This window comes from Meles meles, chromosome 17 (genome assembly GCF_922984935.1).
Source record: "Meles meles chromosome 17, mMelMel3.1 paternal haplotype, whole genome shotgun sequence".
Classification (NCBI taxonomy): Eukaryota; Metazoa; Chordata; class Mammalia; order Carnivora; family Mustelidae; genus Meles; species Meles meles.
The window spans coordinates 281740-304008 of NC_060082.1; the positions used below are offsets into that span (position 1 = coordinate 281740).

General features: G+C 51.8%; 1 protein-coding gene across 3 annotated transcripts in view; it reads right to left on the bottom strand.

Moving 5' to 3' along the window:
• Positions 1 to 1416: 1416 nt before the first annotated feature.
• GATAD2B (GATA zinc finger domain containing 2B) overlaps positions 1417 to 22269 on the bottom strand; it is an 88587-nt gene continuing 67734 nt past the window's right edge. Inside the window, exons 2-11 of one of the 3 annotated variants that reach the window (XM_045983035.1) lie at positions 17038 to 17373; positions 12401 to 12530; positions 10848 to 10979; positions 10010 to 10141; positions 9424 to 9594; positions 8625 to 8865; positions 7510 to 7712; positions 6373 to 6483; positions 6104 to 6221; positions 1417 to 5500 (exon numbers count right to left, since the gene is read on the bottom strand). In XM_045983035.1, the coding sequence (XP_045838991.1) occupies positions 5367 to 5500; positions 6104 to 6221; positions 6373 to 6483; positions 7510 to 7712; positions 8625 to 8865; positions 9424 to 9594; positions 10010 to 10141; positions 10848 to 10979; positions 12401 to 12530; positions 17038 to 17372 (1707 nt within the window). In that variant the 5' untranslated portion in view covers position 17373 and the 3' untranslated portion in view covers positions 1417 to 5366. Of the gene's footprint in view, positions 5501 to 6103; positions 6222 to 6372; positions 6484 to 7509; positions 7713 to 8624; positions 8941 to 9423; positions 9595 to 10009; positions 10142 to 10847; positions 10980 to 12400; positions 12531 to 17037; positions 17374 to 22269 lie in introns of all 3 variants that reach the window. The other 2 variants (XM_045983034.1, XM_045983036.1) reach the window with 2 other exon arrangements.

Sequence of the window (22269 nt, forward strand, 5' to 3'; positions counted from 1 at the left end):
AAGTGGGACAGACCAGAGCAGCAGGACCGGCAGGGCCAAGGCCGGCTGGGGGGGGGGGGGGGCTCACCGTCCTGCGCAGTACCGCCAGGCCCTCGGCTGCTGGAACACAGGGTCCATGACGGCGGAGGAGCAAGGGCTTCCTGCGACCCCTGCAGTGGAAGGCATACGGGCACCCCAGAGCTACCCCAATACCCCTGCAACTCCCCCACCAAACTGCCGCCCCAAGCCAGCCATGACGAAAGCACGAGCCACAGGAAAAGTTTAGAAACCATTCCTTTCTTTATTAAACATAGCTTGCAAGTGATAAATATTACAAAGTTTTTTTCTTTTAATCCTTTCTCCAAAAATTAGCTTATTATTTGAATCTGCTGCTGCTGAAATGCTCAGCAGCCTCTGAAACAGATGGGAGTGTATTTGCCTTTTTGAAAACCAGTTTCTGTTGGTCTTAGTTTTTTCATTTTAATTTCCAAACACAATGCAGAAAATCAGAATGAGTTAAAAAAAAGGAAACTTAGAGCCTGTGCAAAAGGGTCTTGCCCCCCCATCCCCATTCAGAGGCCCATCCCGCCCCAGCCCTGCTCCCCACCCGAGCCCCGCTCCACCCCCACCTCCGCCAGGCCTGCGCCACCTCCCCAGACCCTCTCCAGGCTTCCCAGGCCGGGAGCCTACAGGGTGGGAGCCTCAGCCCAGGCCGCGGGGAGCCGCCTGCAAGGGCTCACGTGAGTTCTGAAGGAGCCAGGGACTGGGGTGCATCGGGCCCCGCTACACTGTCACCAAGAGGACGGGCAAGGTCCGGCCCCCCCGCAGCTCACCAGCAGCCTGGGCACCGCCACTCACGCGCCCCTCAGGCCCTGCGGCTGCCTGCGATGGGGTCGCAGGCCGGAGGCCGAAGCTGTCCCAGGTCCCCTGATGGCTAGACGTCACTCTGCCCCCTTCCCCAAAACCAGAGGACCGCACACCCCACCCCACCAAGGAGGTGCCCTCCCTGCGCCTGCGGCCCACCCCGCCCGCTCGGCAGCAGAGGCAGTTTTAGTCCTGCCGGTGGCCGCTCTCCCCTGTCGCCGCACAAGTTAAGAACTGCGACCCGGAACACCAACTACCAAGGTCGCACAAGTTAACGGGAAAGCCTGGGGCGACCCCAGGTTTCCGGCGGTGCCCCCCCCCCCCCGCCCCGGGCTGCGGCGCCCCCCTCTGCGGCCCAGACCGGGAACCCGAGCCTTCACGGAGGCCCCGCGCCCCAATTTACGAAGCCAGAAACCGCGAGCAGACGCGCGGGGCTCGGGAGCTGGGCTGCCTGAGGAGGAACTTGTTCGAGTCCCTGCCCTCCATCCCTGATCATCTCTCCAAGAGCCCCGGAACCAGGTCCTCGTGTGGGGGGCGGGGCGGGGGCCCTGCGTAAGAAAGCTTGACACTGAATTTCGTTGTATAGGTATATTGTATATACGCTGATGCAATCGGAGGGAAAAAACAGTGCAAATACAGTTACAATTCATAATAATACTTGGTTTCGATGCCCCCAGAACTGCCCCTTTCCTCGGCTACCTCCCGGCCCCCAGCACTTCCCACGGTGTCCGCCTATGCCGGGGTGGAGGGTGGGCAGGTGGGGGAGGGCGTGGGCTGCCGAGGCAGTGCTGGTGACCCGGCGGGAGGCAAGGCACAAATCAGGGCTGGGAGGTGGGGGAGGTGGCATCTCTGAGGAGGGAAGGGGCTGGAGCCAGGCCAGTCTGTGCGCTGGGCCCGGCCCACTCCCCGCCCCGCCCTCCGCAGCCCTGCCTCCCGACCCCCGCCCCTTCCCCAGAAACCCTTTTGCACGGATCATACACAAACGGGCACATTACAAAATGACATAACACAGTTTCACAATATCCATGGCGAGGGCTTTTTTTTCTCTTTTTCAGGTTTTTTTTTTTTTCTACACAATGTACAATTCCTTTTAAATGGATCAAGAAATAGCTTATATACACGAATGAGTCCTTGTTATAACATCTCGGCAGCAAGTATCATAAGCTAATGAAGGTCTTGTTGGAGGGCAGGGGAGCCTAGGGCCGGGTGGGGTGGGGTGTGGAGAGGAAGGTTAGGAGGAAGGAGTGCTTGGGGTAAGGGACAAAAGTAAAATACCAAGAAGCATCTTTACAAAGCGGCTCTATAGCTAAGTCCTTTTAAAGGGGAAAGGAAAGGTAACCAAAGCAGGAAAACATTTATCTTTGTGTCTTAAAAAAAAAAAAAAGTCTACCATACATACATCCAAAAATATGGAAAAATACTTATTCTGGGGATGGGAAAGTCCAGATGCTGTGGTCAAATGACAAAAATAGAAAATGAAAATTAAGAATTAAAAAGAATCGACAAATGAGGACGTCTGTCCCTCAGCTTTACCCAAGCCTTCCTGCTCATCTACCCACTTCGGGCACCTCGGGAATGAGCCACTGTCCACGAAGGACCACCTGGAGAGCCTCTGGACGCGGAGGACGTTGGGAAGAACGGGGGGTCCTCACTCTAGTTGTCCTCTGAGCTTCAAGAGCTCTGGGAGGGAGGGGGACTCTGAACACAGCGTCTTTCCTCCTGTCTTCAGGCATGAGGGTTAGTGTCTATGGGCCCAGCCTGGGGATGGGGAGCAACAAGAGACTCAGAGGGACACAAGGTGGTCAGCGATGAGGAAGAGAGAAACAAGGAAGACGGAAGGACAGGGTGGAGGGCAAGGGAGGAGGAGGAAGGCTACGACTTCACCATGATTACGGGAAACTCACCCCCATCACTAAGCCCAAGGAAAGGGATGAAAACGGGGAGGAGGGTTAAGAAATCAAACCTCAGCAACTGAGCAAAGGGTCACAGAGCTCTACTCTTCGACAAGCAGCCTCTATGCAACTGAGCCTGAGGGGACAGACAGCAGGGAGGGCTGCCCTGTCCTCCCCTGCCGCCTCAGGACCCGGGCAGGCACTCGGCTGGGCATTCCTCCCCCATCGCTCCCCTCTCATCGAAACGTCCTACTTCCAAACCCCACTCAAGGGTGCTGGCTTCCAGCGAGGAGGCTCAGCTCAGGGCAGGGGTGGCCCCAACCAGACGGTATTGCACATTCTCTGTTCCTCACTTTTAATCTCAAGTGACAGACTTGGGCACCTGGTACCTCCGAGCTGGGGGAGGGGAGACATAACAGAAATGGCACTTGGTCACGGCGGGCGGGGCGGAAGAGGCTAGACAGACAGGCCACAAGGCGAGATCACTTGTGGGCAGGGGTGGGGGGGAGCTTCCAATTTCGCGGAAGAGAGAAAAGCAAAACCAAACAATTTATCCAGTGCTTTCAAAGCACAGAGGGCAAAGAAAAGATGTAAGAATATATCTTTATATATATATATATATATAATTTTAAAATAACCCCAGACCCAGTTTCATACCCCCCTCCCTCTCCCATCACGGACAGGGGACCACATTCCCCCTGAAAACCGCTCCGAACAGCCCCATCGCTCTCCGTTACTAGCATCGAGCTTCAGATCACTTCACCACTGGGGGAGCCCAGACACAGGTGTATCTCTGCTCCTTTATTAAGTGCTCAACGAATCTGGGGGAAGGAAGGAAAGAAAAAACCCAGGGAGGCCCGTAGGGCCAGTACAGCAGCCCGCAGTGGCTCTGGGGTCTGCGACAGGAGGGAACGGAGCCTGACTCCACCCTCCTCCACCCCAACCCCCCAACTTTATGGGGCAGGCGTAGGCGTGCGGTCTGAGTGTGTTATTTTCAAAGTGCCTTCTTACTCTAAACAATTTATTTAATTTCTTAAAATAAAAACGGGGGGATTTTTCCAGGTGGCTTTCAAGGGCAAAATGCTCCACTCGTCTTCACACCCTGCTGCTCCGAGGAACCCTTCCCTCCCCCTGCACTCAGGCAGCTTCTAGAGCTGCAGAGGCCGGTGAGAGAGCGTCACCAGAGAGCGGAAACCCCAGCCTCCAAGGGGCTTCCCTTACCTCCAAACCAGCCTGGTCCCTGCCCCCGCCCCCGGGGTGTGGGCCGATGGGACGCTAACCTCCCCGGACCCCAGAACAGCAACATTGCACAATTCAGTTCATCCTCTACATTAGTAGCGCTTGAAGAAAAAGGTGAAAACAACACGAAAGGAAACTTACTAGAGTTCTGCGGGGAGGGGGGTGGTGGTTGGGGGGGGCAACCGCTACTCGGCACAGAGGTCCAGAGCTGGCGACCGGAGGGGTGTGGCTCTGAGCAGTTACTGCTGTACCTGCCGCGGGAGGCTGGGGCAGGACTCCGGGCGGCTCAGGCCTCCCTCCCTGCCCTCTCCTCCTGGCACTGAGCGGGGAGGGCGAGATGGACGGAGTCTCACCTGCTAGGAGAGAAAGCCCTCCGCCCCCCCCCCCCGCCCCTGCCTGCCCCCAGTCTCTGCGCTCCTCTGTCTCACTCACCATGCCCAGCCCAACTTCTGGGACCCTGGCTAAGTTGGGCTGGAACAGCCACATAAGAGTCGGGGCCGCGCTTCCCTCTTGCCAGGAGCAGATTAGGAGTAAAAACGTGGTATGGGGGAGGGGCAGAATTTTACAAAGAAAATAAGATGAAATAATTTTGGGCTAGTTAACCTGGAACAGACTTCCATATCCGCTGGGACCAGGGGAGCATCCAGGAGGCCAAGACCAGCCTCCGTCCCTCTTGGCTGAACACTACTTGTCCTCACGTCCCCCGGCCCCTTCTCTGTGGGTTAAAGCTGCTCCCTCTGGGCTGTCTCCCCTCATTCTTAGAGCCCAACTTGAGCACAAGCACTGCTTCCCAGACTGTCCAGACCAGGGACACCCAAGGCTGATGTCCTCTGATGCCCGCCCCCCAACCCCAGGTTAAGTGCATTAAAAATTTCTGCCCCCAACACTCCCAGTCATGTCCCCTTGGGGAACCCCCTGCAATGCTCCTGTCACTTATCTGAATGTCATCTGTGTTTAAAAAAAAAAAAAGGCAAAAGTAAAGAGAAAAAGAAAAATACTGAGGGAAAATAAAAAGGTTTAACCGTCCACTGAACAAAGGGAGGACACACATCATCATTAAAATGACAATAATTATAGCATAAAAACTTTAGAAACACATGTCAGAGGGCTTAGATGGCTCCCCAGGCCCTCACTCTGACCTCCACCAGAGGCGAGGAGCACCTCCCTGTATGTGAGTGGGGACAGGAGAGAAGACGAGAGCGGCAGGGTCGCAGCAGTGGGGGTTGCGGGGCAGGCGCGGGCCTTCCTGTCGGTTTCTAGTCTGTCCTGTTTCGCGGTTTGTTTTCCGTGTACGGGAGGCACCAGTACAGGCACTGCATGCGACGGAAGTTGGGGGCAATGGGAGAGGAGGGGAAGAGGGTTCGAGGCTGGGGCAGCGCGCGTGGACAGGCGTTATTTCTGCCCGCTGATGGACTGCGCTATAGACCGGGGAGGGATCATGTCTAAAAGGTACTCCCGCTGTCGGTCCGCCAAACTGGGAGCTTTGTGTCCTCCGATGCCGGTGTTCAAGTACGCGATGTTGACACCTGGACCCAGAAGACAGAAGGGGGGGGTGGGCATTAGAAAGGAGGCCGCACCTTCTGGGGCACGGAGCGGGGGCGGGGAGGAGGCAGCGGAAGCGTCTGCCTCTGTCCAGACTCAGGCAGGTTTTAGGTCAGCAGTCAAGTGCCCCCCTGCACCCCAGCTTTAGGGAATGAGGTCTTCTTGACACTTCGGTCCTGCCAGGAAAACAATAAGCACGATCTTGACAGGATGGGAGAGTCAGAGGAACCAGCGGTGAGACGGGACGAACCAAGGCAAAGAGACACACTCACGGAGTCTGCTCTGGATTTGGGGGGGCCAACTGTGAGGAAGCACCCCTCCGCCATTCAGAGAGCGCCCCGCTCTTCTCACCAGGAGATCGGCAGCCACACGCCCGCCAACAGGGGGCGCCAGACAGCGAAGCATAATGGCAGGGACTGTGGCGTCTTCACTACCAAAACCTGAGTGTGCTGGGCCGGGAATGTTGCGAATTTAGCCAACGCTTGCCAAATAACGAAGAGTGAAGGGAGGCAGGCCTCGAGAGCGCGCGGAAACAGGACAGACTCTGTCCCCAGGGGCGGCGGCCGAGCCAGCCCAGCCCTTCTTACCTGGCATCCCGAGGAGGCCGCCCGGCACAGAGAGCTGGGGCGCCTGTGCGAAGTTGGAGAGCATGGAGCGGGCAGAGGTGGGGAGTCCCCGCTGCAGGCTGCTCTGGGGCTGTGGGGCCTGCAACGCACAGCGGATGCGGGTGACGACGTGGCCGCCGCGGAAGGGCAGGGGGGAGGGAAGGGCATGGGGCACAGAGGAGCAGAAGGACTTCCCGCCGAAGAGACCCAAGGCGGGATCAGCGGCCGAAAAGCCCTCCAGAGACCCTCACCTGCCGAAGCGTGTGGTGTCTCAGGATGGTGTCCTGTTTGCTGACGCTGGACACGGCGGGAGCCGCCGTCGGGGAGAGGGCTGCCTGCTGCTGGAGTCGCTGTTCAATTTCCTGTCGGGAGTCACCAGGTCAGCGCGGCAGGACGGCACTCCGTGGCCTACCCACACAACCTAGAAGCCTTCTTATCTCTAACGCTGCCAGTGAGCAGGAGGAGATGGAACAGGCCAAGAGTTGGGGGGGGGGTAGCTGCACCGTCTCTGGCCACAAGCAGCCAACGCGGCTTCGCTGATGAGGGGAGCCGCCTGTCTGGGAAAGCTGGTGCTCAGGCGCGGGCAGGAGAGCTCTGGGCGGCGGCAACCGGCAGACTCAACCGATGCACCACGACGAGTTTACGGAGGTTTTAGTTTTGACTCTTGTCTACCCATTTTCCAGAAGATCCATGACGCTACCCAAAAGGGTCTGACGAGTGGTGGGATGGGACGGGACAGAGGAGAAGGATCCGAGCCTCCCCACACGTCCTCCTCTCTCCCAGACATTCGCGACTCCGGAAACACTACAGGGGCACAAGCCACTCACTCGGCACCACTCCTCTTCCCTGCGCCACGCCACAGTCCGCTCTCTCCACTGTCATTCCCTTGCCAAACTCGGGCTGTAGAGGTTCTGTCTCTCCAAGAGGTCCAGGAGAACCCTGGGCCGCAGCCAAGCTGGCTCTCCGCCAAGAGCTGGAGAAGACGCTCCTGGGGATCCCGCCCCCGAGGCCTCCCGCTCCCCTGCTACACTTCCTGCCCAGAGCAGCCAACACGAGTCCCACCAAAACCCATTTCTTTGAGGAGGAAATAAGGTTGAGCGAAAGGAGGGACTTCTTTGGCACCGCTAGGGAGGGACACCCACGTCTTAGCCGCCTGTCCCTCCCACAGTGGACCATACTGTTGTTACGCTCCGGCCCAACCAGAGACAATCAAGTGGAAAGGGGAAGACAGAACGGTAAAGAGAGAAACAGGGAACCCGGGCCTCGAGGTGCCCGAGTCCAGGTCGTCAGGGACTGTGGGGATCACACAGACAGCCCTGCTCAACCACAACGAACCACCTCTTGGGAAAGCCCCACCGGAGCGCGGGCTGCTGAGTCTGCGGTCTTACCTGTTCCTGCTGTAGGGCTTTGACAAACGCATTTTTCAGCCGGTTGGTGTGCTCAGCCTTCAGAGCCTTCTTCTGGTTGGAGGTCATGCACTGCTCACACAGAATCTTCCCGTTCTTCTCCTGCTTCCAGTGCGGGGTGAAGTCTGTGCGGCACTGGGCGCAGACAAAGGGTTCGACCCGCAGGAGCGAAGCGCAGCTCTTGCCTGGATGCCAACGAGAAGAACAGTGAGGGGCTTCCCACCCCGATGCCTCATCAGATCAGTTTTCCAGAAGGCTATTCTGCTGAAGTAAGGAGACTCTACAACTTAGAAAATAGTTTTATTTGACTGTAACAGCATCACCTCAGGGATTTCGGCGCCCGGCACCCTGTTTAGAGACGAGGAGGCCAAGTCTAAGCGTGGCCGCTCACGGCCAAGCCGGCCCGAGAACCCACGCGCCCTGACTTCCCTGTTCGGCGAGACCGAAACGTGCCTCGTTCCAGCGGACTCCGTCCGACCCCGCCAACGCTTCTGCTTCACAGCATCTTTTTTTTTTTTTTTTAGATATTTTTTTTCACAGCATCTTTTTACATCAGACTGCACTCAGCCCTGGCCCCGAAGTTCACAATTTTCAGCGATCAGCGTCTGACTCGCTCCCTTCGTGATCTGCTGCGAGTCAGCACTGAGTCCCTCAGGCACTTGCCCCTACCATCCCGTGTTCCCCCCTAAGTCCACGAGTTTGGAAATTCAGGCGTCGTAACTTGTGAGAGTTACTACATCCCAGCCTGGCCCAGCCACGACTATGACCGCTCACGTCCTCCGGGAGTCTACTTTCCCAACTCTAAGTCCTCAAACAGCAGGGACGGCCCAGGAGAGCGCAGCGCAATGCCACCCGAACACAGATACGAGCAGTAAGTGCTCTCGTCATCGAAAACGCACCCACAGCGCCGGCACCGCTGAAAACTAAACAACGAGCTGCAAAAAATACGCAAAGTACCGTCAAAATATGAAGCCTAAGCTATGCAGACACACGAAAAGCATTTCTGCTGTGCTGTTCCCGAACAGCCTCTGAGCAACGGAGAGGGTGCGGCGAGAGAGAGAAGCTACTTGGAGGTGCGCAGCCCCCGCGAGCCTCACCTTGGCTGTCGATGACACTCTGCACGACTTCTTCCAAGCCCACCATGTAGATGAACTCGCTGTTGGCTGCACTGGGCAGGAAGTGTAGCAGGGGAGCGGGAGGCTTCGGGGGCGGGATCTCCAGGAGCGTCTTCTCCAGCTGTTTGCGGAGAGCCAGTTTGGCTGCGGCCTGGGAGTTGGCGGCGTCAGTCATGGCGCTGGGGCTGGGAAGCGGTGAGGACACTCTGTTCACGGCCCCTGGCTGGATGTGGGAGGCAAGGTTCATATAGATGGCGGAGGACGCTGTGCGCTGGCAGGGAGCAGAAGAACTCGACTGCTGGAATGCAGGGAGCACAGCGGTCAGTGACGGCATGTGGGAGCAAAAGGACCAAGTCTTGGTGTCAGGGCAGAAAACACTATCTGAGCCCCGCCTGCACGGCCAAGCTCGCCCCAAGCTCGGGAAAAGACAGGAGGTGTCCGACCTCAATGAAAAAGAGCTCCAGCACACCGCGAAGGAGGGTGGTAGCGGCCGGGACAAAAGCTAACAGGAAGACGGGGGGACGCTCTCTGTCCTCGCGCCCCTGCTTCCTTCCAGGCAGGCGGACTGGCTGCTACTCGCTGCGCCACCCCCTCTGCCCACTCCTGTCCTCAGGGGCTCCCCGTGCCATCACGCCCATCAGGACTGCTGTCAGTCCCGACTCCACCAGAACCGCCCTGGGTTGTCCTACAGCCTCTCCACCTCCACACCTTCAACCCTGTACTCCTCTCAACAGGGAAAGTGGTAGAAGACCTCCCTGCCTCCACACCAGGGCTCTCTCACCGGCTGGTAGTTGATGGCGGGGTTCATGCTGGGTGTCGTGGTGCGCACGAGGCCAGGCTTGGGCGGGCCCCGCTGGCCCTGTAGCTGGGCGGGGTTTGGCGCGATGACGCGCTGAGACATCAGCATGTGCGGGAGGGAGGTACTGGTCGCTGAACGGATGACACTGTGACCCTGGAAGGGAAAGAGGAAAAGCAGCAGTCAGAGCTGGCAAAATGCCCCACCAAAATGCTGATGAGGTAACATGTAACGCACGGCTGAGTGGAGATGCGGACTTGGGAACTCTGTCTAATGAGCTACTGAATGAATGCGTCGTCAGTGTAAACCCCGATCAGCGGCAGGAATCCCCTGGATCTTCTTGGAATAAGCTGGATGGAAAGGGGCAGAGCTGGAGATGTCCAGATGGAAGGTGGGGTTGCTCACCCCATGATGCCCCCAGCCCCACACAGCGAGTCATGCCGGGGGACCCAGGGCCATGGTGACAGCACCGACCCCAGCCCGGTTCTTCTATAACCGTCATCAGAGTCCCCAACCAGAGACGGGAGACACAGGGCTCTCCGGCAGAAAGACCCCAAGGTGGGTCACATACCTGTAATGTTCTCAGACTCTGGGGTTCAACCCCTTGGGCCCCAGGCCGGGAGGGAAGCTTGGACAGGCCCTGCTGTCCCCCGTGGGCAGGAGATGGCTGAACAATGGACGCTGCATTCTGCACAACTGGGGTCTGAGGAGAGAAAAGACCATGAGACGGGAGGACGCGCCTGGCCCACTGCCAGACTTTAAAACTCCTTGTCGGGGTGAAGCCTCTGTTGGCCAGAAGGAAAAATGAGAAAAATGGAATCAAGGTTTCTTCTTTTCTTTTTTTTTAAAGATTTTATTTATTTATTTATTTGACAGACAGAGATCACAAGGAGGCAGAAATACAGGCAGAGAGAGAGGAGGAAGCAGGCTCCCCGCTGAGCAGAGAGCCCGATGCGGGACTCGATCCCAGGACCCAGAGATCATGACCTGAGCCGAAGGCAGAGGCTTAACCCACTGAGCCACCCAGGTGCCCCAACAATCAAGGTTTCTTGATTAAAGCCTAAGATAAAGATGGACGCCTGGGTGGCTCAGTGGGTTAAGCCTCTGCTTTTGGCTCAGGTCATGGTCTCAGGGTCCTGGGATCGAGCCCCGCATCAGGCTCTGCGCTCAGCGGGGACCCTGCTTCCCTCTCTGCCTGCTGCTCTGCCTACTTGTGACCGCTCTCTTTCTGTCAAATAAATAAATAAAATCTTAAAAAAAAAAAAAAGCCTAAGATGAAACAAAAAACAGAAACCACCACTATTCTTAAAAACGAAAACCCATGGGACCAGAGAAGAACGGGCCACCCAATGGAACCTACCCGGGAAGTCCATTCTCAAACCCAGACATGCATTTCTAGGCCATAATACCTTCTGGACGACGTTCTCTTTCTGCAGCTGGCTCTGCCTCAGCTTCTTTAACAGCACCAGCCGAGCTTCCTCCAATCGCAGCTCATCTCTCAGCTGCTTGATGAGCTGCTGCCGTTCCTCCATGCCTTTCCCCTGAGGAGACAGGAGGCGGTGAGCAAGGGGAGCAGGCGCCCAGACAGAGTCCCTTCCTGCAAGATGAGGCTTCCTCCTGGGCTGGAATCATCTCCCAACCAAGCAGAAGCAGCACCGGGACTGGTGTCTTTGTGTCCCAGAGCCCAGCACAGGGCTTGGTATTCAGCAGGTGCTCAAAAAGTGCTTACAGAATCCAAGAAGAGACCACATATAAATTGCAATCAATCAGATTTCTGGCAAAACAGAAGAATGGCCACAGGGAAACACTGCTTTCCTTTAAAATAATGTTTCTGGGGCGCCTGGGTGGCTCAGTGGGTTAAAGCCTCTGCCTTCGGCTCAGGTCACGATCCCAGGGTCCTGGGATCGAGCCCCACATCAGACTCTCTGCTCAGCCTGCTTCCTCCTCTCTCTCTGCCTGCCTCTCTGCCCACTTGTGATCTCTGTCTGTCAAATAAATAAATAAAATCTTTAAAATAATGTTTCTGGATCTTTTAAAGCCGAGTTTCTTCTAGATACACATAAAAACTTAGGAATCCCCTCAAATTATGAGAGCCAGGGTAGGGTGGTTCTAGCTTAGAGTTTATGGGACAAATGAAGCTTTGTTTTCGCATTTTCCAAAGGTAAGTCATACTGAATATGCTTTGTCCAGTTAACTGTTCTTCACTTGGTTCTAGTAATTCCCTGTAAAAGGGCATGCCCTTGGGGCACGTGGCTAGCTCAGTAGGTAGGTGGAGCGCATGACTCTTGATCTTGGGGTTGTAGGTTAGAGTCCCAGGTTGCTTAAAAATAGTATCTTCAGTGGCAGGGCGCCCAGGTGGCTCAGTTGGTTGGGTGTCTGCCTTCAGCTCAGGTCATGATCCTGGGGTCATGGGATGGGGCTCCATGGGATGGGGCCCCGCATCGGGCTCTCTGCTCAGCAAGGAGGAGCCTGCTTCTCCCTCTCCCTCTCCCCCTGCTTGTGCTCTCTCCCTCTGCCACATAAATAAAATCTTAAAAAAAAAAATTCTTTCAGGGCATCTGGGGGGCTCAGTTGGTTGAGTGTCTGACTCTTGATTTCAGCTCGGGTCATGGGTCCGAGCCCCACATTGGGCTCTCCAAGTGGGGAGTCTGTGTGGGAGTCTCCCTTTCCCTCTGCTCCTTCCCCAGCTTGTCTTCTCGCAAATAAAAATACATAAATCTTTAAAAAAACAACAAAAAATAAAATCTTAAAAAATTTTTTTAAACTTAATAATTAAAGGGCATGCCCTTGAAGTTGAGAATCACTCGAAAAGTTTCATCAATGGGAAAAAAAAATTCATCAATGGGTAATTATTTAGATTAAAAAAGTAAACCATAAAAACACAGAACGGGGACTCTTACATAGGGGGAGCAAAAAATGAAGAAAGAAATTGTTTTTTCTTTCTTCTCTCTCTCTTTTTTACCTTAAACATCTCTAGGTTGGCTGCTTTGAGTCTTTCTTCCATTCGGGAGCTGGAACGGGGACTGGAAGCCTCATTATCAGATAAAACAATGATGTCTGGGGAGGGAGTCAGCCTTCCTCGGTCTGGCTCACTAGACAAGAAAAGAAAAATCCAAGTATTTCAACAGTGAAAATTCATAGAAAAGTTAAAATTTTTTTCTGCACTAAACAAAGAGATTCAAGGGAACTTAAGTCTGTCCCAATTTACCCAGGGTATTCAAGTCCTAGGACGAAGAAAATACCAAGACAGAAGTGGTGGTGAAGCCTCAGCCACGGGATCTCCTGTCTAAATCCCTTGTGTGGGGACGACATACACACACAGCCACTGGCTTCAGAAGTGGGGACAAGAGAGGAGTGTTCTTATCACACTGATTTGAATAAAAATTCTAAATGTTTCCCCTATACCTCACTCTCCTTTGGGTTGTCTCACGAGTTATGCAGAGGCTCAGGAAGGAAACACCGTGCAGGGAGAAGAAGGGCAAAGGCAGCTAAGCTCCGGTACAGACGCTGCATTGCTAACGAGGACCCTAAGCTTACTGCACCCACAACACGGTCCCGGCCACCTGCAGGTTTACGAAAGAGGAGGTTCTATGACAACCCTAAGGACAGGCTGTCCTGTCACGAGTTAAGGCAAAAGAAGGTACTGCTATCAGCTGCTTGAGGGAACGGACAGTGCCAAGTCCACAGCCTTCTGGAGGGACTAAAACCCCAAAACTAGATACATGGGCCCTGCATCTACTTGCCAGAGCTCCACTTAGCATCTGCCCTCAGCAAGAAACTCTTTAGCAATGACTCTGAAATCTAAATCCCCCACACTGGGTCCCCGGATTCCCAATCTTATTTATTAGACAACTGTAGTTTTGGCCTTTTGGGGCTAGCTGTAAAAGCATCATAGTTGCTTTTCTGATTTAAAAAACAAACAAACCAAAAAACTGCACTGCATTCTGGAGATTCTAACTGCCTCAGGCCCCCAAATCAATGACCGCATCTTCTAACTCTCTGATTTCTTAAAGATATCCTTCCAGAACCTTCTTCCTCGAGACCTTCAGTGTGGTTAGGAACACACGGATCTAAAGTAACATGTAGGTGTTACTTAAACATGAAACTCGAACCCATAAATCCACAGATCTTTAACGCTGAGCCTTTCTACCATTTCTCTGGGTCTCTTCTGTCAGCTCTGGGCCATAGATGCCTTTTGAACAGGGCACCCTGACTAGAGGGAATAAGCACCCAACTTCTCAACAGGGTAAAACAGTTAATAAAAGCAACCAAATTTAGCTGAGGAAACAGAGGGACAGACTGACGTGTACGCCTGTGCTGGGAACTATGACGGCATTTACATCTGTCTGGACTGTTCTATAACCGCTGGTCACAGACGGCAAGCTGAGGATGTGAGGTTCCAGAAAACGAAGGCATAGAGAAGACCCTGTCTTTCTCTGACCTCAAGTTGCTGGAATAATGGTCGGGCCTTACAGTGTTTGATTTTACTTTCTGGTGACTTCATTTTTCATTTCTGCATTCCTTCATCCCTGCCTTCCACCCCTAACGCTAACACAGGTGACTGATTTTGAGATCTGGTGGATTTCCAATTCCACATGACTTCCCGATGTTTATCTACATCAACAGTCTGATGCTACTTCCATTCCGGTCCTGGGTGGATACATACATCAGTAACATCTCTAAGAACTCCTTTCTCACGTGAATGCCACCCACTGCTGAAGGACTGTCCAGCAACAAGACAGGCAGAGACATTCCTGGGTGGAGACTGTGGATGAGCAGCATTTATCAGGAAGCTGATCTGAGAACAACCCTAATAAACCATAATAAAATAAATGGTATTTTATTCCTGGATGTAAATCAGACACAACAGATAACAGCACAGGCAAGGCAATACCCAAGTCAAGCTTTGGTTCATGCTTCAATTGCTTTTTTTTTACATCTGACTTCAGATTCTGGTCTCATTAATTAAGCTTTTCGCGGAAAGAAAATATTTTGCTACCTTCCCAAATATATATATGATTTACATTATTTGGTGTTCTTAGGTATGAAACTTTACCTGTTGGACAGAGATTGCCCAAAGTCTGTTTTGTCGCTGACCTCACTTATGACCCAGACTGCCAGGTTCCCTTCAGAGCTAGGTAACAACTTTTTTTTTCCTAATAGACAATTTTGTTTTGTACTTTAGAGGTTTTTTTTTTTTAACTTGATTGGTATTTCTTCAAAGATTTTATTTATTTATCTGATGGAGAGAGATCACAAGTAGGCAGAGAGGCAGGCAGAGAGAGAGAAGGAAGCAGGCTCCCTGCTGAGCAGAGAGCCCGATGTGGGGCTCGATCCCAGGACCCTGATCTGACGACCCCGAGATCATGACCTTAGCTGAAGGCAGAGGCTTAACCCACTGAGCCACCCAGATGCCCCAAAAGCTTTGTAACTTCTAATCCTTATTCCAGTTGTAAAAACAACTAAATAGAATGAAAACTGCCATGTCTCTCTAGTGTTCCAAAATATGAGCAAGCACTGGATTCACACACCCCTTATTTCATACATGTTGTGACCTGCCCAACGGATGGCAAAAAAAAAAAAAAAAAAAAAAAAAAGATTTAGGCAGTTATGATGCGGCTATCATGGTTGTCAGGGCTCTTCCCTCTGCTTTCAGATCGTCTTCTTTCAGCCAGATCAAAGACACTGTTGTTCTCCCTGCTCAACAATTCATCAATCCTGTTCATTCTTAGAAAAAGCTTGCGGCTAGTGGAAGTAAGTGTCAGTGGGTCTGGTGGAAGGGGAGAGAGAAGAGTGCCAGGGGCCAGTGGGGCCCACTCCCCATGCAGAACAGGGACCTATGTAGTTTACGTCAACCCTCCTTTCCTGGAGACCATTAAAACCAGTTCCCAGCTTCCAGAGGATCAAGTTTCAAAAGCTCATTCCTCTAAAATAAGATTAAATGCAATAGTAGGGTTCTCAGGGCAGTCTGACTTTTCAAAGCAGGATTTAAAAAATTTATTTAATACGATACCAATAATACTAGTACTGAGATCTCACCAAAATGTGTAACAATGTTTCTGCGAAAAATGCATTTTCGGGGCCAACTTGGGATCTGAGGAATCCGTCCAACATTTGTCCTCTTTCTCCTCCCTAGTCAAGGAGGGTCAGTGCCTGCTCGAGACGGTGAGGGTGGTTATGGGCACGTGGGTTGCTCAGGGGCCTGATTGCATTCATCTGCTTTCTTTTTTTCCCAAGGATCTCAGAATTAATCTATTTTCGTAATATTCTGCTGACACTACATATAGCTTCCAAGCTACCCAAGGACTTTTCTCATTTATGACCAACAGGGAATTTATTTAAAGTTTCCTAAGGATATTAAATGCTATTACCAAAAGTAATGTTCCATCATTGGGTGTGTTTTAAAAAAATAATTGTGTGGGGGGTACCTGGGTGGCTCAGTTGGTGAAGCAGCTGCCTTCGGCTCAGGTTATGATCTCAGGGTCCTGGGATGGAGCCCCGAATCAAGCTCCTTGCTCAGCAGGGAGTCTGCTTCTCCTCCTGCCCCTCACCCTGCTTGTGCTCTCTCTAATAAAATCTTAAAAAAAAAAAAAAAGAAATCTTGGGACATTAACAGTAAGTAAACGTTAAAAGCTAGAGAAAGAAGGCTCTAACTGGGGGTGCCTGGGTGGCTCACTGCATTAAGCCTCTGCCTTCAGCTCAGGTCATGATCTCTGGGTCCTGGGATCGAGCTGCAACGGGCTCTCTGCTCGGCAGGGAGCCTGCTCCTGCCTCTCTGCCTACTTGTGATCTCTCTGTGTCAAAAAAATAAAATCTTAAAAAGAAAAAAAAGGCACTAACTAACCTTTCTTTCTTCTCCAGTTGTAAGACAAATTCAGCTGAAGGGCAAGTGGACTCTACAGAATCATTCCCACGCCCTATCGGCTACATGTGAACTATTGATAAACAATGTTCTTGAAGCCAAGGCTGTCTACACTGTGACTCACTGTCCCGGACGCTCTCCCTCCAGCCAGCACCTCCTCTAAGTAGACGAGCGCCCCTGTTTCAAGTACTCAGCCTTGACAGACACCAGAAAAAGGTCCCGTGAAACTGCGTGCGTGCGAGAGCACACACACAAGGGCCTGTACACAACATACGAATGTTTGCGTGTACGTGCAGGCCGAAGAGAGCGGCACAAACAAAGCAAGAAGGCAGAGAAGCAGCGCGTGAAGGCCACTGCCTTGTTGGCACGAGAGAAGCTGGGCCCCTGCTTTCGGATGGAACGGGAGCGGGGGCTCCGGCGCGGCAGAGTCTAAAACCCTCAGGGTGACCTGGGGGCCCGTCTGCTGCCCTCCGAGAATGGCCCTAAGATTGGAGGGCAGCCCGCATCACCTCCCTGCCGGCGCCACGGTGCCTCGTTCACCGCCAAGTGACCTTTCTCCGCAGGGCGCTGACGACGGGCGCTCCGCGTGCTAAGCAGGGACAGGAGGCCCCGAGCCTCACTGGAAGGGAGAGGGATTCCTGGTCAGGCCAAACGGCGCACGCCTGTCTTCTTCCAGGAAGCCCCCCCTCACCGGAGCGCGGCCCACGAGGAGCGGCCCCCGCCGCAGCGCGCCGTACCTCCGCCTCGCGCTCATGTCCACGGGCTCGTCGCTGATGTTCTCCTTGCCGGGCCTTCCGGCCGCCCTGCCGTCCCCGTGAGGCCGGAGGTTCCCGTTGAGCTTCTCCTCGTAGCCCTTGCCGCCCCCGCCGTCCTGCTTGCAGGGCAGCTCGTGCGGCACCTCCAGGTTCGCCAGGTCCTTCCGCTTCAGCAGCGCCAGCATCTTCAGGCGCTCCATGGCCTCGTGCCCCTCCATCTTGAGCCGCTTCGCCAGGACGTCGTCTCTCTCGTCCGCCGGGTCCAAGCTCCGCTTCAGCAGGTTGAGGCGAAGAGCGTCTTCTGTCATTCTGTCCATCCTGCGGAAAGGAAAATACAAGTGAGAGGAGACCCTCTTCGGCCGTCTGGAAGGGAGGCGGGCGGGCGGCAGGGGGCTCAGAATCGCGGGGCACCTGGTCGGCGGCGCTGGAGAAGCGCGCGACCCGATCTCAGGGTGTGAGTCCAAGCCCCACACTAAGTGCAGCGCTTACTTAAGAAAAAAGAGGGGCGCTTGGGCGACTGCCTCTGGCTCAGGTCATGATCCCGGGGTCCTGGGACAGAGCCCCGCGTCAGGCTCCCTGCTCAGTGGGAGCCTGTATCTCCCTCTCCTCCCTGCTTATGCCCTCTCTCCCTATCTCTGTCACTATGTCTCTCTTTCTCAAATAAATAAAATCTTAAAAAAAACAGTCTAAAAAAAAAATCAGATACATGGAAGTTCAAAGGTCACCGAACTAACCTACCTTCTATCTTCCCAGAAGACCTATAACTAGAGGAGATTTCTCCACTCAACTTCAGCAGTGAAAAGTAACCCTCAACTACTTTCTAGTCATCGAAGTCCTTACTGTATTACCACTACACTCAACTGGATGGTCCATTAAAAACCCTACCTTTCTCAGAACAAACATTCTTTTGTGACGGGCTTTTTGTGCCTGTATGCTCAGTCAGATGCATTGGTTTTTGCTTTTTTTTTTTTAAGATTTTATTTATTTTTCAGAGAGTAAGCAAGCACAAGCAGGAAGAGGGACGAGAGAGGGAGAAGCAGATTCGCCACTGAGCAGGGAGCCTGACGTGTGACTCCATCCCAGGACCCTGGGATCATGACCTGAGCCAAAGGCAAAGGCTTAATCGCGGGAGCCACCCAGGTGTCCCAGATACGCTGGTTTTAACTATCACACCAAATCCTTTTCCTGGAAAAGACTCTTATGAACGGAGAAGTTCTTCCAGTCACCCAGGCGGATCTTTAGCCAGCCCATCTTATGAAGGACGAGAAGACAAAGTAGACAAAGAACACTTCATGGGAAGCCACGGTTGTCTGGACACAGCAGGTCTATGCAGACACAGATCCAGTATTTTAAGACACATGGCTTTAGGGGGTGCCTGGCAGGCTCGTTTGTTGGAGCAGGAGACTCTTGATCTTGGGGTTGTGAGTTCAAGCCCACTGGGCATAGAGCCTACTTAGAAAAAAAAAAAGATACTTGACTTTTATGAAAGACTCAGGTGTTTACGCTGAAAAGAGGTAATACTTTCTCTACTTATGCAACGACATTATTAAAGGAAGAAAATTATCATTTTCCCTCTCACTTTTTTTATGCTAACAAAATTTATTATTTTAAAAAATATTTTATTTATTTATTTGATAGACAGAGATCACAAGTAGGCAGAGAGGCAGGCAGAGAGAGAGGAGGAAGCAGGATCCCTGCTGAGCAGGGAGCCCGATGCGGGGCTCGATCCCAGGATCCTAGGATCACGACCTGAGCCGAAGGCAGAGGCCTAATTAACCCACTGAGCCACCCAGGCACCCCTGCTAACAAAATTTAAATGCAGATTCTCTTCCATACTTTTAAATCCAGGGCTGTTTTCCTGGTAGGAAATAGCAATGAGGCACTGGAAAGAAAGTTTTTTGAGTCATGGAAACACAGGTTCAAAGTGCTCATTGCTTTTATAAGGTCTTATAAGTTACTTTACCTCCCTAAATCTCAATTTTATCTTTAAAAGTGGGTACTTAGAAGATGCTCAACAGAATTTAATTTCTATACCCTAGGGTTATGACTTCTACACCTACAACATGAGCTCAGACCCAATACTCACAGGCTTGAGCAGCAAGACAGAGAAGACCAATGCTAACTGTGCTCTTGCAAAGAAAAATATGTGTATGCCTGTGGCAGCTTCCTTCTTGTAGTCAGGAGTAAAATAACTGCTACTTAATCCTTTCCTGAGTATGACCAAAAACAAAAACAAAATCAAACAATTCCAAAAACAACCAACAAAGGAAACAGACATTTTGGAGATCAGAAAAAGAAGTCAGAAGCCAGATCTCTGAATTTTTGGGTAATGTTACTTCTTTTCTTTCTTTTATTATGTTATGTTAGTCATTTTAAAAAAAACTGTTATTTATTTTTTTTAAAGATTTTATTTTAATTCATTTGACAGAGGGAGAGAGATCACAAGTAGGCAGAGAGGCAGGCAGAGAAAGGAGGGGAAGCAGGTTGCCCGCTGAGCAGAGAGGCTGATGCGGGGCTCGATCCCAGGACCCTGGAATCATGACCTGAGCTGAAGGCAGAGGCTTTAACCCACTGAGCCACCCAGGCGCCCCCAAAATTGTTATCTTTTTTTAAAAAAGATTTTATCTATTTATTTGAGAGAGAGTGAGCACAAGTGGGGGTTGGTGGGGAGGAGCAGAAGGAGAGGGAGAGGGAGAAGCAGGGTTCCCACCGAGCAGAGAGCCTGACGCGGGACTCCACGATCCGAGGACTCCAGGATCATGTACTCAGCAGAAGGCAGTTGCTTAACTAACGGAGCCACTCAGGTGACCTGAATCTACCTATGAAAAGCGTACACTTTGGGATGCTGGGTGCCTCTGCTGATTAAGTGGTTGACTTGATTTTGGCTCAGGTCTGATCTCAGGGTCCTGAACAGAGCCCCGTGTCTGGCTCCATGCTCGGCAGGAAATCTGCTTCAGGATACGTCTCATGTATGTATCTCATGTATGAAGCAGGAAATCTGCTTCAGGATACGTCTCTCAAATAAATAAATGTTAAAAAAATAAAGTGCACATTTCAGTGGTTTTTACTACATTCACAGAGCTGTGTACCATCACCACAATCAATACTACAACATTTTTATCATCTACCCCCTAAAAAACCATACCCATTAGCAGTCCCTCTGCCCCCATCTCTGTCCTCAACCAATTTACTTTCTGACTCTAAATTTGTGAATTTGGACTTTTTTCCTTCTTTTTCTTTTTTGAGAAGGAGGGAGAGAGAGAGAGACAGAGAGCAAGTGTGCACAACATGGGGGAGGGGCAGGGTGAGAATCTTAAGCAGATTCCACGCCCAGCACACAGCGAGACATGGGGCTTGATCTCACGACCCTGAGAAGTGCTGACGTGAGCGGGAATCGAGAACCGGATGCTTAACTGACTGAGCCACCCGGGCACCCCTGGACTTTTCACACAACCGGAACCATGTAATATGTCTTTCTTTTGTGACTAGCGTCTGTCCCTGGGCGTCACTCCTGTCTGCAGCCTGTGTCAGTGCGTCTGTCCTTTCATGTCCAAATAACATTCCCTTCGTGCTTGTGCACTTCGTTTATCCATTTTTCAACTGATGGACATTTGTCTTTCCCCTACTTTTTGCTGTTATGAACAATGCTGCTATGAACTTCTGTGCACAGTTTTTACGTGAACAGGTTTTCAGTTCTCTTGGGTAAAGACCCAGGAGGGAACTGCCGGGCTGCACGGCAGCTCTTTGTTCAGCCCTGGGCTGCTTTCCAAAGAGGCCAGGCCATCTTATGTCACCTCGAGCAGCACATGAGCTTCCAACTTCTCTGTATCCTCGTTTCATTTTAACAGCTTCAGACAGGAGACAGACGACACAGCACACAGAGTCTTTGGCTACGGGTCCCCCTAAGGATCCGGTATTTTGATGAATGTTATTTCTGAAGTGGTTTACTTCTGAAAAATGCCCACAAGGTGGAAACTGGAATGCTGAATGCTACAGAACATCAAAAGTTAAACCCCAACTCCCCAGTGTTCCAGAGAAGGTGACCAACACCTCATACTGAGGGGCACCTGGGTGGAATAGTAGGTTAAAGCCTCTGCCTTCGGCTCAGGTCATGATCCCAGGGTCCTGGGATCGAGTCCCAATCAGGTTCTCTGCTCAGTGGAGAGTCTGCTTCTCCCTCTCCCTCCTCCTCCCTCCCTCTCAAATAAATAAATAAAATCTTTAAAAAAACAAACTAAAACATCTCATATTGAGAGGACCACTGAGAATCCCATGGGAAGTTGCAGGTGAGAAAAGTCTGTTACTCAACTGATCATACACCTAGATGCAAAAAATACTCCAGAAAAGTACAAAGCAAGATACACAAATGCAAATTAATATGGCACAGAGTTCCAAGTTTTGAGGCAAATTCATAAGCACTGAAAATATGTAACAAAGGAACAAAACTTCGATAACCTAGAGTGAATGGAGTCTGGGACCCCATTATCATCCCAGCTTCTCTGAAGGTTATACAAACAGTTGAACAATGCTCAAAGCCCCCCGCCCCCCATATTATACTCCAGCAAAATACACTAGAAGCTGGGAGAAACCAGAAACAGATATTTGAATAGAAAGGTAAGTAATCTTTCCCAAGAGATGCCTTGAAAATGCTGATCAAACTTTCCTTGCCCATTCTTTACTGATCTAGCCATTCTGCCTCAAAATCCAATAAAATATGGATGAATCTTGGAAATATCATGCAAAGCGAGGTGAGTCACACGCAGAAGGACAAGTATGTCCACTAACATGAGGCACCTACAATAGGCAAATTAACAAAGACAGGAAGTAGATTAGTGGCTACCCAGGATTGCAAGTGGAGACAGGACAGTGAGGAACTATTATTTAATTGGAACAGAATCTCTGGGATGAAGAAAAAGTTCTTGGTGGTGCCTGGGTATGGCTCAGTTAAGCGCCTGCCTTTGGCTCAGGTCGTGACCCCAGGGATCCTGGGATCGAATCCCACATCCAGCTCCTTGCTCAGCAGGGAGCCTGTTTCTCCCTCTGCCCCTGTTCATGCTCTTTCAAATAAATAAGTAAAACCTTAAAAAACAAAAAACAGTCCTTAAAATGGAGAGTGGTGATAGTTTCACAACACTGTGAATATACCTAAAGCCACTGAAACTATACAGGTAAAAATGGTTAAATTGATAAATTTTGGGAAAAAAAAAGAAAAAA